Genomic DNA, 25,352 nt, shown 5'->3' with positions numbered 1-25,352 from the left:
ACTCGCCAGTAACAACATTAAGATATGAGTTACTACATCGAGACGAACGGTGCTGCTGCGGAAGGGTTGAGTGCGCGGAAGTGGCCATCAGACGAGCGGGCCTTTATCCATACTATTTCGTTTAGTTTTTGAACGGCTCGGGTTTCTTGTGGCACCACGAAAAACACCCAAGAGCTCCACTCATAATGGTCGTCAAAGGGATATAAGTTGCAACATCCCGAGATCCGGCCCGGATTACCCCGTTCGGGCGTTGCGTCGTAGCCTTTCTCCCAATCTGCCTGTGTTTGGTGCAATTTGCAAACACCGGACGCCGTACGGCACTCGGATATGGCTCCATTTGGTGCGAGTGACCCATCAAAAGGGATATTTTATGACTTTCACCCGTGCTATACAGGACGCACAGCTTCCAAGAGATCCGACGCCAGATATCCAAAGACCGTCGTCGTCGGTTCCGTAGGAGTTTGCGGTGAAAGTGAAACCCACCCATAAAACTCTGGAACAACAAAACCCACCGGATTAGGCTCCCGTCCGTCGGCCGGGCAGGAATATAGGTTCAAAAGGCAGAAGCCATTTCAACGCCCCCGCTCACCTTTACCCGCGACAGGAATATAATGCCACAGAGTTAATTAAATCAACACAAAGGTGTCGTCGCATTACCTGGGTTTGGGGTGCGCTGCGTCCGTTGCATTGTGTTTTATGTGTTGTCCTGTGGTCCGGTTTTATTTTTCCTCCTTCCCGTGGAAGGATTCTCCTTCGAGGAGGAAAACTGGAGGGAGGCCAGTCATTTTTATGGATCTGCTGAATCCCATCCGGTTCCGGCTGTTGATCGCCCAGCCGTCGATGAAGGTCACCCAAACGGTGGTGGTGTGTTGACCACAACCACTCTTACCTTCAAGAGCACCAGAAGAAAGGCACCGGAATAGAACAAAACGTAAGCTGGTGCTGCGAGCTGCTGGAAGAAATTTAATTAGCATCTCTTTCACAAGCATCGCATCAACTCTCCACCCAAAGACGGCAGGTATTTGCCGTTGCACAAAAACCACTCTTCTCGGAAGGTTTGCCAAAGGAAACGCTGATTGCTTCTCGGAGTCGAGTCTCACTCGCGCCTCTTGAGTTTGTTTTTCCGGCAAAACGCAAATCGCTCCATCTTCCAGCAGCCACCGGCGACGGTTGTGATGGTAGCCGAAATGGAAATGGATGGCTAATGAAATTTCCTTCTCCACGTTCGCCTTTGCACGAGGACAATGGCCCCGCTCTGCCGGTTGCACTTTTCGTTGCACCCGAGACGACACGATGGGGGACGTTTAAGTAAGATTCAGGCTGTATTAGAGATCGGTCTCGCTTTGGGGCTGCTGGTGCAAGCACGTCCTTGTCCTTGGGTGGACTTCCGCAGACAGGAAGACGAACGTTGTTGCCTCCTTCACCGCTTCCGTTGGCTTGTGTTTCGCGAAGATTCTTGTGGCATCTAAATTTAGCTGATGAATCTGACGCCTGAGCCCCGGTTGCATCAAATCTGTAGATGCTTTTGCGTCTTTCGCGCGTACTTCATCGGTTGCTTTCTTTCTGTGTTCTTTGTTCTTCTTTTGCATCCCTTTTTGTTTGGTGTTGTATGAAGTATAAGTCGAAAAATATTGAAGTTAATTAGGAATGGTTTCTTTGTTTTGCAGGCAATCTTAAGTGATCTTCTTGGTCTGTTTTCACTTCTCCTTAAATAGATTCGAATTCGTGGAATAAGTTGTTTTCTTCCAGATTCAAAATCGCACTCACTAAATAGGACTGTTTTAACACTTTTTTCTGTTAAAGTAATATTTAATATCTTCATGCTAAGAAGGTTGCGGTGAGTTGTGGTTTTTACTCTTTATGCAATGTTTAAAATGGTTGATATTTGATCGATTTCACGGTCAACAACAACATTTATACAACATCTTGTTTTATAACTCTGATGAATACACCTTTACATATGTATACATTGTTTACATTTTTGTTTGTGTTAGTAAAACTGAATTTCAATAGTAAAATTTAGATGATTTTATCGAAAAGTAATGATCAAACAAATCTTCAAAAATTTAAAAAACTAAAACTTAATGTGTGGAATGTTTCAGAATCGACGGTCGTATTGGTGTACACCAAACTCCATACAAAAAAAAAGTTGAAATATGCAATAGATTGTTTTTATTAAACTTATTAAAATCAGGTATAGCCTGGATTGAACACACTATATAATTAGGTAACACTTTATTGTTATTATAACGATACTTTAGAATATTCCAAACTCTTCACAGGACATTTTATGGCGTTCCGCACACAGAATTTTCGGAGACAGCCTCAAATTTTCAACGCTTTTTTTCCTATTGCTGGGTTGCTTAGTGTCACCTTTCTTTGTTACGTTAGTGGCCGTGGCAATTGGCGAGGTCATCAGGACAGAATTGACGAAAGGGACACATTTGCTGCCTAAGACTTCGAGCCGAAGACGAAAAGACGCAGCGGTCAGCGGGGGAAGCGAATCCAACCGTAAATTCTGCGGCTTTTGTAAAATTGGTTGTGTCCGCACAAAACAAACTTTCATCGCGTGTTCGCGTGGTTCGTCGGGACGAAACTTTCGGCACGCAATACTGCCTTTTTCCCCCGCCCTCCCCTCGGGTAGTCCCCTCGGCCGTTAGCAAGAAGTCAAAAAGTCAGACTCTGGTGTCTCATCACAAAGGAACGAACACACGCGTTCGTCTTTTATCCCCCTCCTCCCTTGGGAGGGTCGGCGAACCTCATTCAATTTGAAGCTCGAGTTTGTGTTTTTGGCGGGACAATTTTCAACTTTCCCCGGAAAGAGTGCGCGCGGTCGAATTAAGGTTTTCGGGTGTGCAGCACTTTACCGGGCACGCTGGGAGGCGGGGGAGCGGTGGCATCCAGCGATTGCGAGCAAGTATTTTCTAATTCTAAAGTGGGTTCTTGTTAGCTGCTTGTTGAGCCATCGTGTGCGACCCCTAGCGCGTCCCGGAACGATGTGAAGTCGTGCGTCGTTTTGCGGCATCAATTCGATGGTGCACCTCCTCTTCCCCAGGTCTCCGCAGGACAAGCCGCAGCCCAATCTGGCCGAAGTTTTATTACCCCATCTACTCCCTTTCCCTGCGGAAGAAACCGATGATACTTTTGGCCACCCTCCGCCACAAGAGTGGCCAGCTTATGTCTTCTACTTTTCAGTTCAGCCGCGTTCCGTCAATGCTAAAATACAAGAAGACACGATGGAAACTCCGGGGCAAACAAAAAAAAAAAAACGAAAAAAACCAAACGGAAAACTTTACGGCGGTGATGAAAATGCGTGATCAGAATCTTTTATCAAATCGAGCCATCGTTGATTCAATTAACCCGAGTTAAGCCAGGAGCTTTCCGGACGTCCGGTGTGTTTTCCTCGTTCGCACGCGCATGTGTGTGGGTGTGTGTGTGTGTCTGTATTGCCCGACGAAAGGACGCGGCGGAGTTTATTTTAGTATTCACTGCTTTCTCCAGCACACACTCTTCCGCGTGTCTCGGGTATGATTTTTCTAGCCAACCCTCCTCCACCAAGCTCGTCGTTGGCACCCTTGTTGTTGGCCTTTCTTCCGGCCACAAAAGGTGCTGGTCGTTGTTGTCTGACGCTCGGCGGCGCCCACTGTGTGCCCTACCTCCTCTGCACCGGTGTTCATTTCCATTTGTCCATCGATGAAACGATGCAAGCCACCATCCCGGGGGTGGAATGTGATCCTTTTTACCCTGCAGTGAGCTCGAACTATTTGTTAAGTTAAACACCATTGACTGACTTTGACTTTCCCGCGCCGGGGATGGGTTCCTTTTGTTTTTTTTTTTTTTTGTAGCTCGCACTTCACTCACCGACCCCCTGGAAGAAAATGTGTTTGCAATCGAGCGTCCGAGTGAGTGAAGCACCTTTTCGTGATCGCAAACAATGATTATCGGCAGGTTTCGGTTGGCAAACGGATTACTTCCTATCAGCATCGGTGCGATCTTTTATTTACTCGCAATCAGGATGGACGGTACCCATCGAAGGCTCTGTGCTACCGGATTTGTTGATGACAATTTTTGCTTGTCAAACATTATTTTTGAGTAAGTGGTTTGTCCTACAGCGAGTGCTTTTTTATTTTACCTGACAAAACAATCTGTTGGTGTGTTTCTTTCAAGTTACCGAAATGCGTCTACCATGACGGCGATGTTTAACGATTAAAATTGTTCAACTTTCATCGTTGTGCCAAGCAACGAAATAAGTAAGAAAAAAATCACCCTCTCTCAAAGTGCTGTGCGACAAACTTTTTCGCTAATCCTAGGACATTCCTGTTCCGAGCGACTTACTTTTAGTGAAAGTTTTTATTGTGCTTTCGGGTGGAAGGGGGGTTTCTTTCTTTCTGAATGCCAAATCACATCTCTAGCTTCTCTTTTGCCACAACTATTGGGAGGGCAAAAGGCTCATTTTGTGCCAACCGCACCGATACAATCCAATTTGTGGGCGGACGCTTTTCCTTGTGTTCTTTTTTTTGTTTTTGCTCCTTCGTCCAGGAAAAACTTTTTGCTCGCCATAGGAGGCAATGAGTTCGATGAGTTTCGTGCCATTTTCAGGTTTTTGAGCTCCAGAGTTTCATTATGTGTGTTGCCTTTCATCCGAGCCCGAATTTAATGGTAATGTTTGGGTGGGACTAAGCTAACCGCCAGTGTTTTCGAGGCGAAAGCAACATGCGATTGTTTTGTTTCTATTTTTGCTAGCCGAAAGAAAGGGCTTTTCGTTGTAATCCTCTAGACTAACCGTTGGCTTGGTGTGCGGCCTACCGGAGGCGTGTTACTTGTTGTCTGAGATTGCTGGGCATAGGTGAACGAGGTTTATCTTTAACACCCTCCCATGGCCAGACGAACAGCCTTCGGCGCTCAGATTGCGTATCGGTGAAGGAAGGGTTCTGGCAAACCCACCTGTTTTCGTCGGTGGTTTTCCACACGGTTCGATTAAAATTCTATTAAGTGATGCTATTTTGTGTACACATCAGCTTGATGCTGCATTTCAATGGAAATGTTTGTTGAGTATGTGTACCTTTCAACTCCATTTTCAATAAAATGGGTAGGAGGAGTGGAACCTGCACGAAGGTTGATCGATGTTTTCTTAGATCGTTATAGATGTATTAAAATACTTCCAGTTTGGTCGTGCGCAACAAAAAAAGGTAGCATTATTTCAATGGACTTATTAAATAACATTACTGGGCACGGCTCCAAAACAAGCATTTAAATCTGAATTATAGCACCATCGTGTGAAATACTTGCGAGTGCCTGTAAATTGTACGATTAAAATTGTTTCTCCAAATGGTTCACCTGACCACAACCACCTAGGTATCTGGTCTGGTGTCGAATGGTACCAACATTCGCACAAGCCCAAAATTCGTCGTGACGGTTGAAATTATGGTAAACCGATTCCAAAAGCTGCCGGGGGGAAGCAGAAGGTCCATAATTCACGCACAGAAACGACCTCCGCCCACGAAAGTTGCCGGCGACAGTTTCCTGACGCCTCGCTGCCGGAATGGAAGATCCGTCGTCCACGCCAACGAGGGTGGTCGTCTGCATTATTCGAACTGGATTGTGGTTGGAGAAAAATAAACACACACAAATGCCCGACTTCCCTTTGGTGAAGCGGATGTGCGTTTTGGTTATTATTGTAATTTTGGGTTTTTAGTGAGCGTTTGCTTGAAAGTACCAAACTTAAGGCTACCGAAAGACGCGAGACGGCGCAAGCGACCACTGTACGTTGGCCTCAAGTATGCAAAGCGGTCGAAGTCACATAAATAAAGTGAAGTAAAAATGGATGTGTGATAAAAAATAACGATACAGCCGAGATCGTTGTGCGATCGTCAAAGTCGTCGGAGTCGTCGTCGCCGCTTACAAATGGTGGCCCAATACAGTGGCACGCTTGCTTGCTTGCGTAAAGTAGCGCATGAGCTCGCACAAACAGGTCGAAAGGAGGCCGTATTCGAATCGATTAATGTTGACGATGACGTCGATAATGGTAATAACAGTAATAAGCTATGGCGATGATAAAAATCAATAAACGTGATGTGAGATCATCATCATCTTCGGAGTGGCGTTGCGGATGGTACGTACTGGATGTGAACTGATAGAGAGTGAAGTGTGTCGGGTTGAAGCTCGTACGTGGGAAGTAGTTGGAAAGCGCGCTGGTCAGACATGAAGACGGTGCGTAGGTCTCGTACCAACTATCCAATTTGATGGGAATTTTTCTATCTGCACTTACCAAAGTGATCATATACTGATAGATAGATTAATTAGAACTTTTTGAGATAACTCATGATTTTTTATTAAATAGTTCTATTATATACTTTAGTTTTTTTTTAAATGTATGGAATTTTGTGTACATTAAAAATTCGACCAATACTGAACCGTGGATTGTGAAACTTTCCACACATTAAGTTTAAGCATTGCAGATGTTGTTGAAGATTTGTTCGATCATTATTTTTAGATAAAATCATCAACTGAATCTCAATTTTATTAACTCAAACAAAACAGGGATGTATACGTATGTCAAGGTGTTTCCACCAAAGTTATACAAAATACAACACGGGAAAATCGATGAAATATCAACCATTTTAAATATACCGTAATTGTATTTATTAAATTAACACAGAAATCTCAGGTAAACAATGAAAACCATAACTCCTTTCTCAATCCCTTCTTTACCGCATCGCCGGGCGTCAAGCTAGTGTTATATATTGTTCACTTATCTCTTCTGTTTTAAGAATGTTAATTTCTTTAACACATTTTCAAGGTACATGTTCGACGTGGGATCGTCGCATCAGATGCATTTGTGTACGATCACTATAATATAAGACACTCTCAATTTCGATAAAGATTTTCAAAAATATTTAGAGTTTTGTGGATGGTATAAAGTAGTAAGTAAGTAGAAATTATTCACATTCCGTTGTATAATCGTTTGAATGTGGAATGATGATTTCAGAAGTCGATAACGTACATACCGAAGGTATTCTTCAACGCATAAAAAAACTGTACGGGACGCAGTCAAATGATGTACAATACATGTATTTAATAAGATGTCCGATGCGTGCCATACCTCGGGCCTGTTCTCAGAGCTGGTTGCAGAATCGACTAATATTTTTGGAGGAAATGGCCAGCATATACCGCGCGAAATGAAGGTTAAGGTCTTTTATAAACTTCATAAAACAAATTGAATCAAAGCTACGTTTTAGGGACCTGTTTTGCGTTTCGAAAGCGTGTGGAGGACCCAACGGCAACAAATGGCCTCTCGATACATTTTTTGCACCGTTAAAAACTGTGAGAAACATCTTCCATTGGAATGAAAAAGAAATGTCAAAAACAAAATCGGAGAAATTTGTTTAAATCATTACATCACTGAATGGTGCAAATATTATCAAGCACATGGTAAAGCTAGGCACCTGAGTGACGATCTGCCATTCCAAACCTTGCGACGAGCCGTTTTTGAGCGTCTTTTCAATTGCTACCATATTTAAGCTACTTTTTTGGATGACCGAATCACGCGTGCGTGGTTGGAGCCAAATTGACTTCAAGTTCAAGTTTAATAGCATCCTTTACTTCAAATATCTGATGGGATAATGTACACCATTAGTTAGCTTTCTTTCACCCCGGGACACGGGGCACATGTCGTTTTGCAGCGACATGATTATTGGTGGTGATTTTTCATACCCCCCCACCGTCCCAGCTCCTCTGCCTCCGTCCGTGGTGGTGACGCAAGGCTCACTTTCTCTCGTCTTCAATGTCATCATCAAACCGGGCCGCGGGGGTCCTCGGCAAGGTTAAACCCATGAGGACAAAACGAGACAACGGTAATAAAGATAAATGATAAAGTTTGCCAGGAAAAGGTGCCATTCATCGTGATGGCTTCTGCTTCCACCTCCACCATGCCGACCGTCGGTTCGGTGTGCACTCCATCTAAACGATGTCATCCATCGGAGACGTCGAAAACGTCAGGATGTTGTTGCTGCACATCAATTATTTTAAAGTCGAAGCACATCGTCCGTTCCGGCCACACTCCGGCGGGAATGGCTGAAAGTGTATCCGCATTCATCCCGATATCCCGATCTAAGGCGCCCAAATTGGATAAGAAGAACTTGTCGAGGCAAATTAGACAACTTTTCAACCGTTCAGGGGTTTTAAATCGTTGCAGCAAAACACAACCATCGTTGGTGTGCTGTTAGATACCAAAGCTCAACAATCGGCATTTGCTTGTTCTGGCCTCGACCTGTACCGGTTGTTGTTGTTTATCTCGAGACATTCTTTACAGAACGTGTTTGCGCTTAATCTGCCCAGCCGATGATGACTGATGACTTACATTATCAAAACCGGTCATTTGTCGACGGGTCGTTTAGAGAGAAGGGGTACATATTTCAATCTGCTCACTGTACACCGATGCACATCGCGTTCCAGCTTTGAGCTAACGATCTGTAATGAACCAGTTGGACAGGTGGAACAGGTTGATTAATAGTTAATAAATTAATGGAGATTGAATAATATCCACACACAATATCCATATTATGTTCTATTAATAGGTAATCTTCAAGCATCTCTATAAATTAAATGATACGTATTGGATAACCAAATCTGTAGAGTTATGAATATAACGCTTAATGCAGCCTTTTTCTTTGAGTGCAATCAATCAATTCCATACAACCATGAAGCGTTCAGGTCTTTGGCCATTACTCGTCACGCAGACGCACTCGGTCCCCTGGCGTAGGTATGTCATTCCACTCGCAAAAGGTGTTTGACCAGGTCACGCACGGTACTCAATCCCCCTCTGAATAGCACAACCGGCAGACGGGTCGTTTGTTTGCTCTTAACTTGGAAATTAGATTAATCGATCAGCGGCAAAGGCAAAGAGCAGATGGAGAAGGCGGCTGCAAGGAAGCAATTGGAGTAAAAAGTCCTATGAGTTAAGATGGTCATAAAACAACACTTCGGTATAAAACAGATGCACAGGAACAGGCCGCTAAGCGGCGAAGGAGAACGCCACCAAGTCCAGACGCGGAGCCTATGAATAATAAAGTGATTTGATTTTATAATCGGTTCGAATCACATTCCTCCGGTTTGCACAGCGGGTCGAACCCCCCTAGCTCGCTCTGTACCGTCTCCTTCTGCACGTTGACATCGCCGTGAACCGTGAAGCGGCGCTCCAAGTAGAACTACCAGATCATGCCGATCGTCGACTGGTGTGCGAGTGGTCCATTACATCAGCGCGAACTAGACTTGCAACAAAGTGTTGTGGAGGCCGTCTTTTCCGTTGCTCTTTCGGGACCGGATTTGGATAGCCGGGGTTCGATGGCATGATAAGACACGGCTACGCAGGGCCGGCTAGACGGGGGAAGAATTCGGATCTCCGCCTATACTAGGCCTATCGTTTCGGTTTGGGTGTCGCCTTCGCCTTCTGCGAATGCGATGTGATTCGTAATTTCAATTTCAATTCGTTCTCGTTATCCTTGGCTGACCAGCCAAGACACTTCCTCCGCTCCGCCCTCCCTCTCACTCCAGCCAAGTAGGAGGAGGTTGGGTTGGCTGAACCGAGCTTCTCAGCCACAGTTCCGTTCTTGCCATGTCATAGTCACGCCGTTTGGGGCGGGGGATCATCGAGTTCGTTACCGATTACCGTCGTCTATCTCTAACGCCAAAGAGAATTGCGTTGTAATGCCCCCCCCCCCCCCCCCCCCTCTCTGGCGTGCCGGTCTCTTACATTACCCTTTTATTTATTCGCATTGTTTCCGCTCCCGTTCACACACTGCGGCCTGACCTCCCCATCTCTCGCGTGTCTGGTTCTCGGCCTATTTGTTTCGGGCCCGAGATTGCATGATACTGACCATAAAATTCAAATTTGAAATAATTTACCAGCGTATAAATTTAATGATACACAAATCCCAACGGCGGGCACACGAATCCGTACCCCCGGCGGGGGATTATCGTAAGCGCAATGGGGAGTTGTCTCAGCTACCGGAGTGTGCCATATGTTCGTAATTTTATCCAAAACTATCCAACTTTCCACCGACAACAGGAAAATAATACTAAAACTCCCTTCGCGTTCGTCGCAGCATCCCAGCAAGATACCGAGCACGGGTTTGGGCAACCGAACCCAAAGGCAAAGAAATGCGCATAACAAGCATAATTATCTTCATAGTTCAGTGCCGGCATGAGGCGCCTTTGGAAGTACACTGAGTTGGTTCGGCGTCTGCGAGAAAGGCGTCAGCTGCCGTCTCGTATACGCTTTGCATACCCGCCAAGGTTTGCCATATCGGTTTAATTATTTGCCCGAAAAACAATTCGTTCGAATATCGACGTTTTAAGCCGAAAAAACTGACGGTGTGTACGTGCTTGTATGTATGTGTGTATGTATGTATTTGTGTGCTATAAGATAATTTTTTCTTAGCTTCGATGCAACAATCGCTTCCTCAGGCTGGTGGCCAATTATAAGTGCCGCGAACTTTAATTTACCATCCATCGTCAATTAAAGTCGACAGAAATGAGAAAATATGCTTTCATAAGATTATCTAAATGTATATTTTACGATCGAGATAGATAGAGTATTAATTTTACTTTCAGATTTAGACTAAAATGTATCTTATAACCGTGTTTATTATCAACATTACATATCTCTCTCTGTCTAATTTCATGACTTTCAAGTGATGTTACTTTGAATTAGAAAATTATTTCTACTAAGAGTGGTAATACTTTAGTCTGAAACATTTGTGTAAATATATTTTTAGCTAGATTAGAAAATAAAATTCGTATATTATATTATATTTGGGTACAGGCGGTTTTTCGCTAGCGGGGGAAGAGGTTCCTAAACGAAAATTAACAAATGCCCAATCAGTCCCAATTAGCCATTGGTCTTGTTGAATTTCTCTGCTAAATCTCTTTGGTCATCTGCGTATCTTCCTTCATATCTTCATCGATAGCGCGTGTCCTTTTTTTTAATTGTAAGCAAAGCAAACACTTCTCAGGGTAATTTAAGTCTTCCACCGTCTCGCAAATGGCCCAAAATCTGTGAAATAATAAAAATTATTTACTTTATTTGCGCTTTATCATTTATCATTAAGCTCGAAGCCTTTCCACGAAGGAACGGGTCGCATGGCGGATCGTTTACTTGGTGTCTTCGTTGTGAAGGGTTTATTAATGGTTTCCTATTTCGCCTCGTGTTTCTCTTCACCGCTCTCCGCCCCATGGTTCCCCACTCTGCTGATATGAAATGCCATTTCAATCCTCCCCCCCGTATCATCGTACCTACATCTTTCATTATTTTTCATTATCTGCGTGTGATCATCTCGCTCAACTCCCGCTCGTCACAAGGATCATCAGAACGCAGTGTGCCGCCTCATGCATCAACCCATCCATCATCAATCCATCCATCCATCCATTGATTACAACAACATACACATACGCCAGCGGAACTGGGTTCCAGAAAGAACCGGGAAGCAGGTGGTGGCGCTAGCACGTAAGCTCACATTTTTGTCCCTCCTCCCGAAGCAGACGGCGACGGGGTCGAGGGCTCGGCCAAGGGATGCGCTCCCGGTCGAAGTAGTTCAAGCGAAAAATTAAGCCAAAATCTTGCTTAACCCCCCAAACTCTCCTCTTTTCCGGGGCCGATTTTCATGGTTCATACACTTGTTTTTATTTCACCATATATCCCAAAACCTACGCCGGAATGTCGGTCGGTTCCTGGTATTCCCGTCGGATGCACGTTTGCTGCCCTCCTACCAATCCTACCACCAACCAAACAACCAACCACCTCCCGCGGCCCATCCATTTCTATCTTTCGTGCGTTTGCGGGCCGATTAGGTGCTTGGAAAAGAAAGAGGTAAACCTGAAGCATGATCCTTACTGGTGCCGGCAGAAGACCACCACCGAACAGCATTGGATGGGTTGTTGCACAGAGCCGAACTTCTGCAATCTGGATATCAAGGTCGATGGAGGTGAGCCAGCCCGCCCAGGATGGGGGTTGTGGGACATCTCTCACTTCGCCCTACTCCCTCTCTCTCTCTCCAGCCATCCATCCCCGTTCCATTGCGGTGTCTCCTTTCGCTACACTAAAGGCTGCTTGTTGGTTTTCGGTGGTTTCGAGCGCGGTGTGAAGGGAATAATCCGTCGTCTCTTGTGTTGGTGTGTGTGTGTGTCTGGCTGGGTGTGTGTCCTTTGCGTATCGTGACGTGTCGACGTAGGGCGTAGGGAACAGAAAGTTTTACATTTTCGCGGGATATCATTTTCATCTCTATCTCTCGTCGTCTGTTTTGGTCATAAAGTAATTGCTCATTTCTCTGGTGGCTCATCCTCGCGTACAACAACATCATCATACCCTGTATCGCATTGTTTGGTGTCATCCTTTTCGACTGACTTGTGTTGTGTTTTTGATTCGATAACTATTAGCTCATACATACACTACGGTTCGCATCGTTGGGAAATAAACGCCATATTTAGCGGCCATATATTGTTGTATCGGATAATCTTCCTCTTAAGGGCTAACCCCACCTACTTGTGTCGTACTCTTTACCTGGAATGGGTTAACGTGCGTGCGTGTACGTGAGTGTGTGTGTGTATGTGTGTTGTTTCATCCGTTTCGTGAGCAAATTGATTAATTAAGAGCATTCGGCAACGCAACAACCACTACACTTAGTGTCGAACGGTCGAACTTAAACCGCTGTCATATGTTGGTGTATAACCATTATTACTACCTTGCATCACCCGAGTGAGAGTTCGAAGGCAACCGTCACCCCGCATCGGTATAACAACATCCATCGAGGCCATCATCGAGGTATTCCCCAAAGAAGAGGAGGGGGTGGAAAAACAATTCCACGAAAGTTACTGACATGAACCAAGCTACAAACAATACGCCATAAATCCATTGCCGTCTCCCAGGGGCCGTCATCATCCATTAGATCCATATCGGCAAGGACCTGCGCCATTTATGCCACCCCTTTCCCCGCCATCGTGTCGTCGTATCCTGTCGTGTCGTCTATTTGTCCTCCAGTTTTTGTTCGCTCAGGTTCAATATATTCCTGCGGCCACGATATTTCCGAGTATCGGAGCCCGCCAAAAGGCACAATGCGTCCTCGTGGACGGTGTGCGTCTTTGCCGTGTCCTTCCAAGAAGAAGGAAAGGTTGATGTGGCAGCTTGATTCGTCCATTTATTCCGGTTTCCGTTCTGTCACTGGCGTCCTCCACCGATATCATCGCTTTTGAAGGGAGCCATTGTTCTGGTGTAGTGCCATGCCAATGAATCGTGCGTGTTTATTACCGTTTCATTCCCGAAACTCATCCACTAACGTCTACTTGCGTCGGTTCGGTAATTTTAAGTGGTTTATTTATTTTATAAATATTCTTATATTTTATGGGGTGAAACATCATACTTACAGATATTACAATCTATACTACTTTCACCATATTATTTCATAAAAATATTAATCCAAAAAGATTGCCATGATGCTCCAGGATATTTGGATAAAGGGATTATTGTCATTTCGATGTTAAAATATATGTAATCAATTTATTCGTGCTTTTATACTGTGTTACTGCAAAATCAAACTATTATTTCATCCAGTAAAACAATGCTCCCTCCATTCCCGTGTGTTGCCTTCGTCGGTGTACAACATTCGTGCTTTTCCATGCTGCAGCCGAAAGAGGGAAAAACATTCGGATCCAAATGCTCCGTCATCGTAGCGTTTTCTTACTATCGGTCTATCGGTCGCTCCTGACCGCAGACAATATTTTAACCAATTTACGAACTACGCCGCCGAAATCACTGAACCCGTTCCAGCGTATATCCGTCCGGCCACACGAAATAGACGATTCGGAGGGAAACGGTTTGCCCGGCACTGTTTGTTATTTATCGATACATTTGTTGCGGGTGGTGGGAAAGAGGTGTCCCGGAAGGGTGCTGGTGGAATCATTTATCAACGCTCGAGGAAGAAAATAGTGTTGCAGTGGTTTCGTGAACCATTTGGCAAAACAAATGACTTCCAAAAGTAGCTTTTGGGTAGCGAAAGGAATCGGAGAGAAAAAGAAGGGAAAAAATACATTCGCTTGGTGGTTAATGAGTGTAGTTGAGAAGATGGAAACAAATGTTAATGCTGCATGCATTAATCATTCACATTTTAAAGCACAGCTATTTTTCATTTTATTTTGAGATATTTTTTATTTGAAAATGCTGAAGATATGCAGACGGACGTTTATTAATTCGATACTTAAATATTTTAAATTATTTTTATACACAAGTACCTAATCTAAATTCAACTGCATTCGATTGCGAGCTGCAAATACTTCTATTGATCTCAGCCCGTCCACAAGAAACAGGACATTTGTGGGAAAGATTAGTGTATTCCGTTGGTAGTGTTTGTCTGTGGCGTTTTCCCTCGGCAGCATTACCAGCGTCATCATATCAGAGCAGTTTAGCATAAACCGAGCACTTAAACTTTTGTCCATAATCGTTACGCTAAACGTGCGTTTTCTTCGCAAAAAAGAATACTTTGAACCAATGGAGGGAAACAAGTAGTGTTTGTCTGTATGTGTGTATATCCTTTTGCTTTTCACTTGGATTATGCGACCACTTCCTCCGGTGCTATTCCGTACGCTTTTTATCTAACTTAGGAAGATTATTAGTTGCCTCTTTATACAAGTGTGTCCTGTGTGCGCATTGTTTTAGCTATGTAGATTACTGAATGGTTTATTTTATTGTGTCTTACGTTTCTCTTTCCTGTGTCTTCCAAGTTTGGTGGAAGCTGGGAAAATTGTTTTTATGCGTATGCGTGGTCGCACGATGTCAGCGTGTTTTTGATCGGTTTACCTCGAAATCGATCCAATCAAACTTCGACCAATTCGACCTGCAAGTTGCCGTTACCGGAACAGAGGTTATGACAGGAGATACGATGTGAAATACATGGTTGGAAAAACAAAACGCGAATGGTCCATCCGTTTTCGGATTTCAACGGCGTGACTTTTAGAAGAGTTTGTTGTTCCGCCCCCGAACGGACTTCAAATACTCCGAAAACAAAGTACTTTAAGGAGCCCTCACCGTGCCGAGGGAAGTGTTTGGCTATATACATTCGCAGTGGCTCAGCGCGTGTCAGGATGCTGTTAGCGTATCGTTTATCTTCAGACACCGCAACAAAATGAAGCCAAGAGAGGAAGAAAAACACTTGCCATTCGTGGTAAGCCACCGGCACACACATCAATCACGAGTCAGCCAGTAAGAACAAACAAACACTGGGCGTATGTGTGGCTTGGGTCGTGCTTTCTGCTTGGTTTCACCGGGCGAACAACGATTTCTTCGGGAGCTTTTCCTCCCGATTTCCCACGCGTATTACTTTCGTAGTTTTTTTTCTTACTTGCGACTTGTGGCCGACTTCAAGCATCATTGGGTCTCTTGAGGCTTCTGGGGAAGTGGAATGGCAAGTGAGCAATTATTGTCCATTGGTGTTGTTGCTACTTCGAGAGCTCCCCCATGGTGTTAGGTGATCATACTTATAAACCTGAGGAAGATTAATAGCATAGGCGTGAGCTGAGGTAGACCAATGGAAATGAAATATTACTGACTCAGATCAGTAGAACTAGTCTCCACACAGTTTAAATAGAATTAGACCGTTTGATTAAACTCTTCGAAAGCGGCGTACAGTGTAATCAGTTGTATAAGAAAAGTCTTGCACAAAAAACTCGATCGCAAAAAAGGACGTGGAAAAAATAAATTAATTCAGAATTTCAGACCCGCGCGGATAAATATGCTAATAGGGGCTTATAAGTTGTAATAGTTTAGGGCAAAATGGAGAAGACGAGGTCATGTTTTATGGTTGAGCGCGTTCTTTTTTCTTCTTTTCAGCGGTTTTGCTTCCTCGAAAAGGGAGAAAGTTATCGTGAAATCTCAACCGGCCATAAACCGCACATCTCACCAGCTCCGAGAAGCCAATTAGTAGCTGTTCACGTTATTCCGCATTATGTGCGTGTTGCGCAAAGTTTTACATTAAAAGGTTTGGTGGAGGCCGAGAAGGCGAGTAATAACGAAGAAAAGAAAGTTGAAACTAGTATAAAGGAAAAGAAAACAACAGAAGGATTCATAAGATGCTAAAAGGATTATGTATTGTTTATGAAATGGTTAAATCTTTTGCGGAGGGAGTTGTTGAGAGCTGTTTTGAACAAAACTTTAAGGGTTTCTTTTCCCACTATTCGTCATTGAGTAAGTTCAAACATGTGCCGACTGCTCGCTTGGCTCAGTCAGTACAAGAAGCACGCAATTGTATTCTTTTTCCCTTCTCCCTGTTTTGCACGCAATCGTTGGTTTTTGTGTACTACTCTGGACCATTACTATTCATCAAAAGGTTTCCTTTTGTATGCCATTGTTTCTACCATACAACTTTCTATCTTCCAATGTAAATCACCTCTGTTTCTTTACCTTTTTGCATGTTTGTTTTGCTTTCCTAGCTTTCAATTTTGGGCATACGAATCCTAGCTTAACTTTACCGAGCAAGGTCTTAACCGTTTTTCACGAGCGTCGAAAAGATTCATGTTTGTCTCTTCTTCTTCTTCTTTTCTTTTTGCGCAAAAGCCATTCTTTCCACACGCCCTCAGCGGCATGTCCTTTTATTGGCACGCATATAAATAACGATTGTTGATTCGGTTCGCTTCTAAGGCTTTGGTGTTTGGTGGTCTTGCGGGAGTTTTTCTTTTACTCTTTCCAGAACCGAACACACGCGCCGGATAGTTTATTTATACCACTTTCGGTCCGCTTGTTTACGTGTTTTTCTTTCGCGAATCGCTAAGAAGCCAGTGGCGGTAAAGTAACGTTGAAAAAAACATAAATTCCACAGCCTTTTACAGCCGCCCGAGGAAAACCTTATGTTGTTTATGCACGATCCGTTTTATTAGTTTATATGATGCTGCTTCTATTATGCCTTCAACACTCTCCTCTGTTCTCATGCTTTGATACGAAAATGTGAGCTTTTCTTTTCTTCTTTTGTAGTATTGTTTCTAAAGGTTTATTTTGTAACATAAAACAAAGCATACAAATATTTAAAACATCAGCAATGCCGGAAAATGTGTATTGGACGGCCAATGAGCCTCTTTGACGGATGATCGATCCCATCATGGCATGCTTTGAAGAACGAAAACTTAGGAAAAGCGAGTTGGCAATCGGTAGAAGAGTATAAAGTGATCGTGAAGATTTAATATAGTGAAAGTTGTTCAGGTAGAGCATTTATTTTATACACAGCAAGGAATAGTTTGGCAGATTAATATTCATCGGTCGGCATCGATAAACAACAATTATGTGTGTACACTTTTTATATGCTCGCACACTTCCTCCATACATCTTGCGGGAAACTTTATTGTTTATGCTTGCGTTTTCCAACAAGCAAACATGCAAGATCGAAGGAATAAACCCGTACGGTACGTGGTTGTGCTGCAAACATGCCGTCGCCCTCTCCATATCGCCTTCAAGTTACTTGTTTTACGACTACATACGCGCTTTTCCCGCACATAAAATCACGAAGCGGCGTTACATTGTAAAGCGGGTCAAAGGAAGATAAAAATGAAAAGGATCTTCGTAAAATGAAACCACGGGAACAATTTGGCGTGAAATAAGGGTTCACCGAGATTGTGGGAGGATTTTACAAACCCTACAAGGAAAAGGGCAGAAAAAAAAAATCTACCTACTCATGAAAAGCTGTCTGTTTTCCCTTTCCCCCGGACAAACGGGTTTACTTTTCCATGCCATGTTTTTACGCACGTCTTTAGTGGCGTACAATTTGTGAGTTTTGTTTTTCTCTGCCAAAATTTTCCTCATTTCTCACTGCATGCTCCCCCGTTCTCGTTAACTGCTTGCACTTTACTACACACTGTCCACCTATAATGTTGCACACGCTCTGGGTTCCACTTTCACAAGCCAGTGCTTCCTTGCGCGTATCTAATAACATTTCGCTTAAGCTGCCGCCTTTCGCCATCGCTGTGAGTGCATGTGAATGCTCCGTGTGTGTCTGTGTGTATGTGCATGTTGGTATGTTTTTCCTTAACCCCCCTCCCCAGAAGGAGTGTATAATTTCGGTGATGGTGGTTATCGTCCGTAGTCCACGTCGTCGTAAAAACACGTGAATGATACTCTAATCCCCTTGTTTGCTCTACGATGGTTTTAGTTTTTATTTTAACGCTTCACTAACTTCAAATAGGATTTGCACAAACTTTTGCCTGCTTTTGAGTGTGTGTGTGTGTGTCTGTGTGTCTTTTACTTCTGCACTTTCCGTTTTGCCTCCTCTACTGTCGCTCTCTCGTTGGACTAGTGCTAGACTTTCTATATTTAAATGTTTCTTTTGTTTAACCCGATATGCATGTTCGTATTTGTGTATGTGTGTATGTATGTGGGATTGTTTTTTTTGCACTCGATTAATATAACTTGTCGTGTTCGAGTACCCACTCACGGCCGTGGGGCTTCACAAAGGGTAGCGTACCATGCGCCTCCATAATTCTGCCAACCTTATTCGATGAGGTCAGTAAAATTATGAAAAAATCACGATCCGCTTTCCCTTGTGATCCCCTGTTGTTAGTGTGTAGATGCAAGATGAAAAAATAATAATAAAAAAAGTAAAAACACCCCACTTGTTGCCATTCTCCAACGTGTGTGCCTCCGAACAAAAAAAAAAAAAAAAAAACACTGCCTTTTTATTATTTTTTGTCCCAAACCCGAATCTTCTCCCTTCTGTAAATCTCTCTCCCCGTTTTCTTCGCAAGTGCTTTCGGTAGACATTTTCTAATCAAACTTTTCCCATTTGCCCACTCACCTGGCGCTTCACCAAACGATCGGTACCGATTGGAAATGATTGCTACACTATACGTGTAAACAGCACCCACAGAGGAGAAGTGGCCGTTTCCGCTCGTGGTCCCCGTCCTGCTGGTCATCCTTACGGTGATAATTTCGGCAGGCATGCTACTGCTTTGGCGCACACGCCGGAAGCGCAACAGTGGGGCTCGTCAAATTCTGCCGGAGGATTCGGTGTGCGGCGCGAGTTACCCCATCCTGAACGGGCACACGACACTGCAGGACTTTATCGAGATGACGACGTCCGGTTCGGGTTCAGGTGAGTCGTCGACGTCATGTTAGCGGCCGCTTACGGAAAACTAATTTTACATTTTTCTTGCGAAATTAATTCAATTTTTCAGCCGGCCTTCCGCTGCTGGTGCAACGTTCTATCGCTCGTCAGATTCAGCTGGTCGAGGTCATTGGCAAGGGGCGCTTCGGTGAGGTGTGGCGCGGCAGATGGCGCGGCGAGAACGTCGCGGTGAAGATCTTCTCCAGCCGCGAGGAGTGCTCCTGGTCCCGGGAGGCGGAAATCTATCAGACGATCATGTTGCGCCACGAAAACATTCTCGGTTTCATCGCTGCCGACAATAAGGGTAAGGGTCCGGAAAGGTCGGGAGGTCACGGTGCAAAATTTCAGGTATTAAAACTGTGTTTGTGTTTAACTTTCCCTTAGACAACGGCACCTGGACGCAACTTTGGCTGGTGACGGACTATCACGAGAATGGTTCGCTGTTCGATTTCCTTACCGCACGCTACGTCGATCCGGATACGATGCTCGAGATGGCGTACTCGATCGCGACCGGCCTAGCCCATCTGCACATGGATATCGTCGGCACCCGGGGCAAACCGGCTATCGCCCACCGAGATCTCAAGTCGAAGAACATTCTGGTCAAGTCGAACCTCACCTGCTGCATAGGCGACCTCGGGCTGGCGGTGCGACACATCGTCGCCACCGACACGGTGGACACGCCGTCGACGCATCGTGTCGGCACCAAGCGCTACATGGCCCCGGAGGTGCTGGACGAGACGATCAACGTTAATCAGTTCGATTCGTTCAAGCGGGCGGACGTGTACGCGTTCGGGCTCGTCCTGTGGGAGATCGCGCGGCGGTGTAACGTCGACGGTGTCTACGAAGAGTACCAGCTGCCTTTCTTCGACGTCGTACAGCCCGATCCCACCATCGAGGAGATGCGAAAGGTACGCCAGTTGGGATTTATCCTTTTCGAGCGGGCAACAAACGTATGCTAACGATAATATTCTTCCGTTGCCTCTCCTCGAACAGGTTGTCTGTGTGGATCAGCTACGTCCCAGCATACCGAGCAAATGGATTGCCTGCGATACACTGCACGCGATCTCGAAGGTGATGAAAGAATGCTGGTACCAACATCCGGCCGCCCGCCTCTCATCGCTCAGGATCAAGAAAACGTTAGCCATCCTTCGCTAAACGTTAGCTCGTTTAGGTGGTAAGAAGGTATACATTGTTTAGGGTATCATTCAAAATATTTCATTTCTCTGTGAGCCTCCCCGATAGCCACTTAAGGGATGAATTTGAGGTTCTTCAACACCCTCAGCAAAAGTGTAATCAGCAAAAATGTACACACAGGGGCTGGGGATAAATGAGCTGGAGTGTTCCGCAAGACGGACAACAACGGAAACGAAACATAGAGACAGAGTGAAAACCGCAAACACACAGCTAACTAACTAAGACTCATTTTTAATCGTAAGACCTATTAGTGCGTAAGCCTAACTAAGAAGACACTGCGAGATGTGGCAGTGTTGCATGTTTCTTGTAGCTGTAAGTAAGCCCGAACACTAGAGTGAGGGAGTGTGTATGTAATGTGTGTAACTGTGTATGTACAGGATGGGTGATTGCTGAAAGGCTGTGTGAATGAGGTACGCTAGTAGACAAGGGGGAGACATATTGCCACCCTTTCCACGGTATGAGAGTGAGTAGTTGTGTAGCGACTGCGACCGAAAAAATGCTGCCGTAAGTGCACCACTAACCGTGTGGGAGAGTTTGTCCTCTCTGCGCCGGTTCTTTACATGTGCACCGTGAAGAAAACATTCATATTTATTTTTTCATTATTCAACGAAAAAGGAAGCCATTATGACCGAGGGGCGGCACGTGCAAATCCCGTAGCCTAACATTTTTAAGTTGAACGTTTTATTCCACCTGGCGTAGTGGTCACAAACTACGCGTCCCAAACCAACCAACCAACTAACCAACAAACCGGCAAACAAAGACTAGAAACATATCCACACCCCATTTTTTACAAACCGCCAACCAACCTCCGCCAAGCAACAGAGAACAGAGCAAAAGAAGGATTAGGAAAAAAAAGCACATGCATACACGACACAAACAAGCATAATTTACGAAAAACTAACATAGAACAAAATGGGACACAATATTGTGTCGAGCAGAAACAACGCATCAACAAAATAAGACGACAGATTGAATGGAAATAATGGCTACAAGGAACCGATTGAAAACGAAACAAACAAAACATTCTCATACCTCCAATTTTTAATAAGAGAACGGAAATAAATTTCCGGCAAAATGAAGAAAAGAAAAAATAACTATTGAATATAAAACAAGGTGTGTACAGAAACAAAAAAAAACAAAAGATTACATTAGAGCGAAGCAAAATTCACATCCGTAGTGTTTGTAGAAACAAGTTTTCGCTGTAGGAGATTGTATTGGCTATTGGATTGGTTTACCGTATACACCATTTAACCGGAATGGAAAACTCCTGATGGAATTTATTCATGTCGACTATATTTTGATGATCTTCAATGTATGTGTTGTATGTGTAAGTTTAATTCTTCGATCACATGCAGTTTTTCGGTATCAGTTTTTTCACTGGTTTTGATCGTTTTCAATGCTACAAACCACAGGAAAAATTAACCGACACGTTGACCTGAATGAGATAAATATATAGCGAACGAAAGGACGCGCTGCAGATGAAGGTGCATATGAAATATTTTGCTTGGAAGATGCGTGGCACTGCGGGAAAGTTACAATGTTGTTGTAAGAAGAGGGGGGAGAGCTTTCGATAGTGGCGTTGCTAAAGCTCAGGAAAATGTGTACCAAAATGAGAATCTAAGCATGTAATAACAAATTGAAAACCAACAAACTGGAACATTACCTGTATCGATTGCTTCCACGAAACAAACACTACATACATACATAACACACTGGAAAGGGTAAAGGAAAACGATATGCACAATACAAAATCAACAGAAACAACAACAACAACAAAAACAAAACAAGAAAAGACACGTTTAAATACCAATATTTCAATGTAAAAGTCTAGAGTACAGTAGCTGTGTTTTAGAGAGAAGCTAAACAAACACAACAATGATAAAAAAAACCCAGTTCATAAGAGAAACCCCTATTCGTACCCGCGTTGAAGCCAGCACAGATGGGCCAATTAGGCTTTATTGAAAAACTGCTCAGAAATACCCAGGTCAGTGCGCGTGATCGATGGAAAATCATCCGAGGAAATCAATAATGTTCATAATGCAACATGATACTGCCGTTAAATGAAAACACTCAATACAAAACAAAAACTAACAAACAAATTCACAAACCTAATCGTACATACGAGATTATACAGACATTGTTGGCAGGGGAGAGCCTCCCAAAGACAGAAAGTGCCGTGGGGATTGGATTGCCGTTTGCAACTTCCTGCCACCCAGAGGCCATTCTTACATCCTTCCTATTGCGTTCAGATAAGTATAAGGTATTAAATTCATCTGCTCAGACCTCCGGTGGTTTTAGCTCCGCTGTCTCGGTGCTCGAGGAAAAACCAACCCGTCGGACAGATTAACAAAGCATAATGAGCAAAGCTAGAGGTGGCAATGTTGGTGGCGAATGTATTGCTAATGAAGTGCAGAACCTGAACAATCATACCGTTTGCCAAACATTCTTCCAGTTCGAAAACACGAAACCTCCCAATCCAGTCCAATTCCTGCCATCATCAAAGTCAACTTGAAGCCCGAAGAAGGATTATTTGATCATGTTTGCAAGCAGAGGATGGAATAAATGTATGAAAGTGAAGAAGTATGTTGGATGCTAGTGCAGCAACTTGCATTGATAAAAAAAATCACACATTTAACTTTGTGCAAACTTATAAGGAAACAATTTTGGATTTTGGAAAGAATAGAGCAAATGCAGCATTTATATGACTGGAAAAATAGATTGCTACAAACGAGGGTGAACGCAGTGTACAAGCAAGTAGGAAGAGGATCAGGAAGGCGACAAGCGTGTGTAAATGAGAAAAAATACTTTACTGATACTATCAACGATACAATATTGTTAATGCAGCTACTCACATGATTCCATTATTCTTGTTAATAATTTTATTTTATGTTACTACTTTGTATCATTTTATTACTTTTCAATCACAGTCACCTACCTGCACTATATCATGAACTTTTTAAAGTTACCTCAAAGATTGTTCGGAACGAGGAATTCATCATTTTCAATGGCTTATACTAATAAGTAAACTACATGGCCCATTCAAACTTTAGGACATTAGTCAGTTTGAATGTTTCGATTTGAAACTTCATCCAAAGTACCAAATATACCAAAAAGGAGGTGGATTTTGCTTTGTTTTCTGTAATTTTTTAACGTTTCTAAACACCAACGCGAAAAAATAACAAATTTCACTAATGCTAACTGTCAAACACATTTTGAACCTACAATCAGCTCTTGCAAACTCAAATTACCATGGCAAAGTGAAATTTTTTATTTGCTACCAAGGTAATGAGAGTTTACTAGTAGTGCGAGGATCGAAAAGCGTATACCAGATAACGTTGAGTGAAAATTACTGTCGACTAAAAAGGGCTTAAGCAGTGACGACATGCGATCTTAACATGTTTTGAACTTATCTACTCTTTTTTTTGAACTTCGACATTTTGCGTAGAGCCTTACACCGATCGGTACAAAGTTGTAGTTCAAATAGACGTTGGTGTCCGAATGTATGTGCTAGTGATGTTCAAATGTTGAAAGGATTGAAGAGAGCATAGGAAAAACAAATCTCATAATAACGATCCAACAAAGGTAAAAAAAAATGTCGCAAACCTGACTAGCCTTCAGAAGTGCATTTACTTCGGAAGTGGATGGGCCAAAATGTAGTAAACGACGATGAGATGATGGATTTTGTTAAATTCCGAACACTAAATGGAACTGTTTTCCACAAACACACACCAACACACACACACATACAGACTAACCAACAAACCAGCAATAGTATTAGGTGTGGCCACACCGCCGTACCAAAAAAATGATAACCACAACACTTCCATCCACATTACCACATGAATTACTTTCAACAATAGCCATTTTACAAGTTAATACATCATATCAATAGTTTTCACTGATCTTTAACCTTCACCATACCGAGCAAAACTAACGTGTGATCATATCTTTTCAATTTTTAAACAAGTATCTGTATTTTTTGCATTAACATCTATTTTGAGTTATATTTTATGTATATTTTTATGTTTTTGAAGAACATGAAGAACAAGAAAGGTCGTTTCAAAATGTCTAGCTCGGTTTTCGATTGGCATCGATATTTTAATGCTCGGCTGGATGAAATGAGCTCATGAGTAGTAAATAATATTTCTTGTAATATTTACAAGATTAACAAACCAACGTTCATATTTTTCCTTTGTTTCGCTTTCGCTTTCCCTTTCTTTGAACGATGAAATGGAGCTGCAATTTCACAACATTGCTTTTGGGAAGGTACATGATAGAGAACGAGAGAAAAACGGTTGGAATTAAACACAATGAAATATAAAACCTAAAGAAGAAGAGCTGATCGTGGCACTCAGCGAAGCTAATACAGACCTGATGTATAATATAAAGTTCTAAAATATTGTTCACAGAGTAAAAAGGTTGGATGAGAGAGAAAGAGAGATGCGCATGATAGAAGAAGTTTTCATATTCGATCAGTCCGAAAGAAATTAAGTTGATGGAGATTGAAAAAAATATATAGCACCGAAGTGATGGATAAAGATTGTAGGAATTGAGTGTGCACGATCCCTCAAAACCTACAGAAGGCACAAGCAAAACAAAAACTCTTTAAATGTCACCTGGTATAACGAAAATGATGGACATTTATTCTATCCAAATTCCCTCCGTCTCCCTTTCCCCCCAGAGCATCTAAACCATGTTAAAAAAAGAAAAAGTAATAACAAATAATGAAAATTGAAGCAACAAACAAAACAAAGGAAAAGCAGACAGAAGCAACACAATACAAAGCAGAAGCAAAATATTATACAAAGCAAACTCGCTCATCCCCGAGCAGAGGTGAAGGAAACGTATAACTAACGAGGAAAGTGAGACGGAATTAGAACAAAAAGGGAAATTACTGTAAAGAAACTCTACACACTTACAAAGTTGTTGAATGTAAGAGACATTTTGTTGGAAACAAACAGAAACACTACACATATATGTCGGGAGAAGGATGAATGAATACTATGAAGACAAGAAGGATAAGTGCTG

At 43.2% G+C, this 25,352-nt stretch overlaps 1 protein-coding gene across 2 annotated transcripts in view; it reads left to right on the top strand.

Annotated features, from left to right (window-relative positions):
• The window catches only part of LOC131266813 (TGF-beta receptor type-1), a 70,685-nt gene extending 49,220 nt beyond the window's left edge, over positions 1 to 21,465 (top strand). Inside the window, exons 6-10 of one of the 2 annotated variants that reach the window (XM_058269460.1) lie at positions 11,848 to 11,981; positions 18,885 to 19,118; positions 19,201 to 19,434; positions 19,515 to 20,038; positions 20,124 to 21,465. In XM_058269460.1, the coding sequence (XP_058125443.1) occupies positions 11,848 to 11,981; positions 18,885 to 19,118; positions 19,201 to 19,434; positions 19,515 to 20,038; positions 20,124 to 20,285 (1,288 nt within the window). In that variant the 3' untranslated portion in view covers positions 20,286 to 21,465. The remainder of the gene's footprint in view (positions 1 to 11,847; positions 11,982 to 18,884; positions 19,119 to 19,200; positions 19,435 to 19,514; positions 20,039 to 20,123) is intronic. The other variant, XM_058269459.1, reaches the window with a different exon arrangement.
• The last annotated feature ends 3,887 nt before the right edge of the window (positions 21,466 to 25,352 follow it).

This window comes from Anopheles coustani, chromosome 2 (assembly GCF_943734705.1).
Source record: "Anopheles coustani chromosome 2, idAnoCousDA_361_x.2, whole genome shotgun sequence".
Taxonomy (NCBI): Eukaryota; Metazoa; Arthropoda; class Insecta; order Diptera; family Culicidae; genus Anopheles; species Anopheles coustani.
This window is presented reverse-complemented; position numbering and strand designations above follow the sequence as displayed.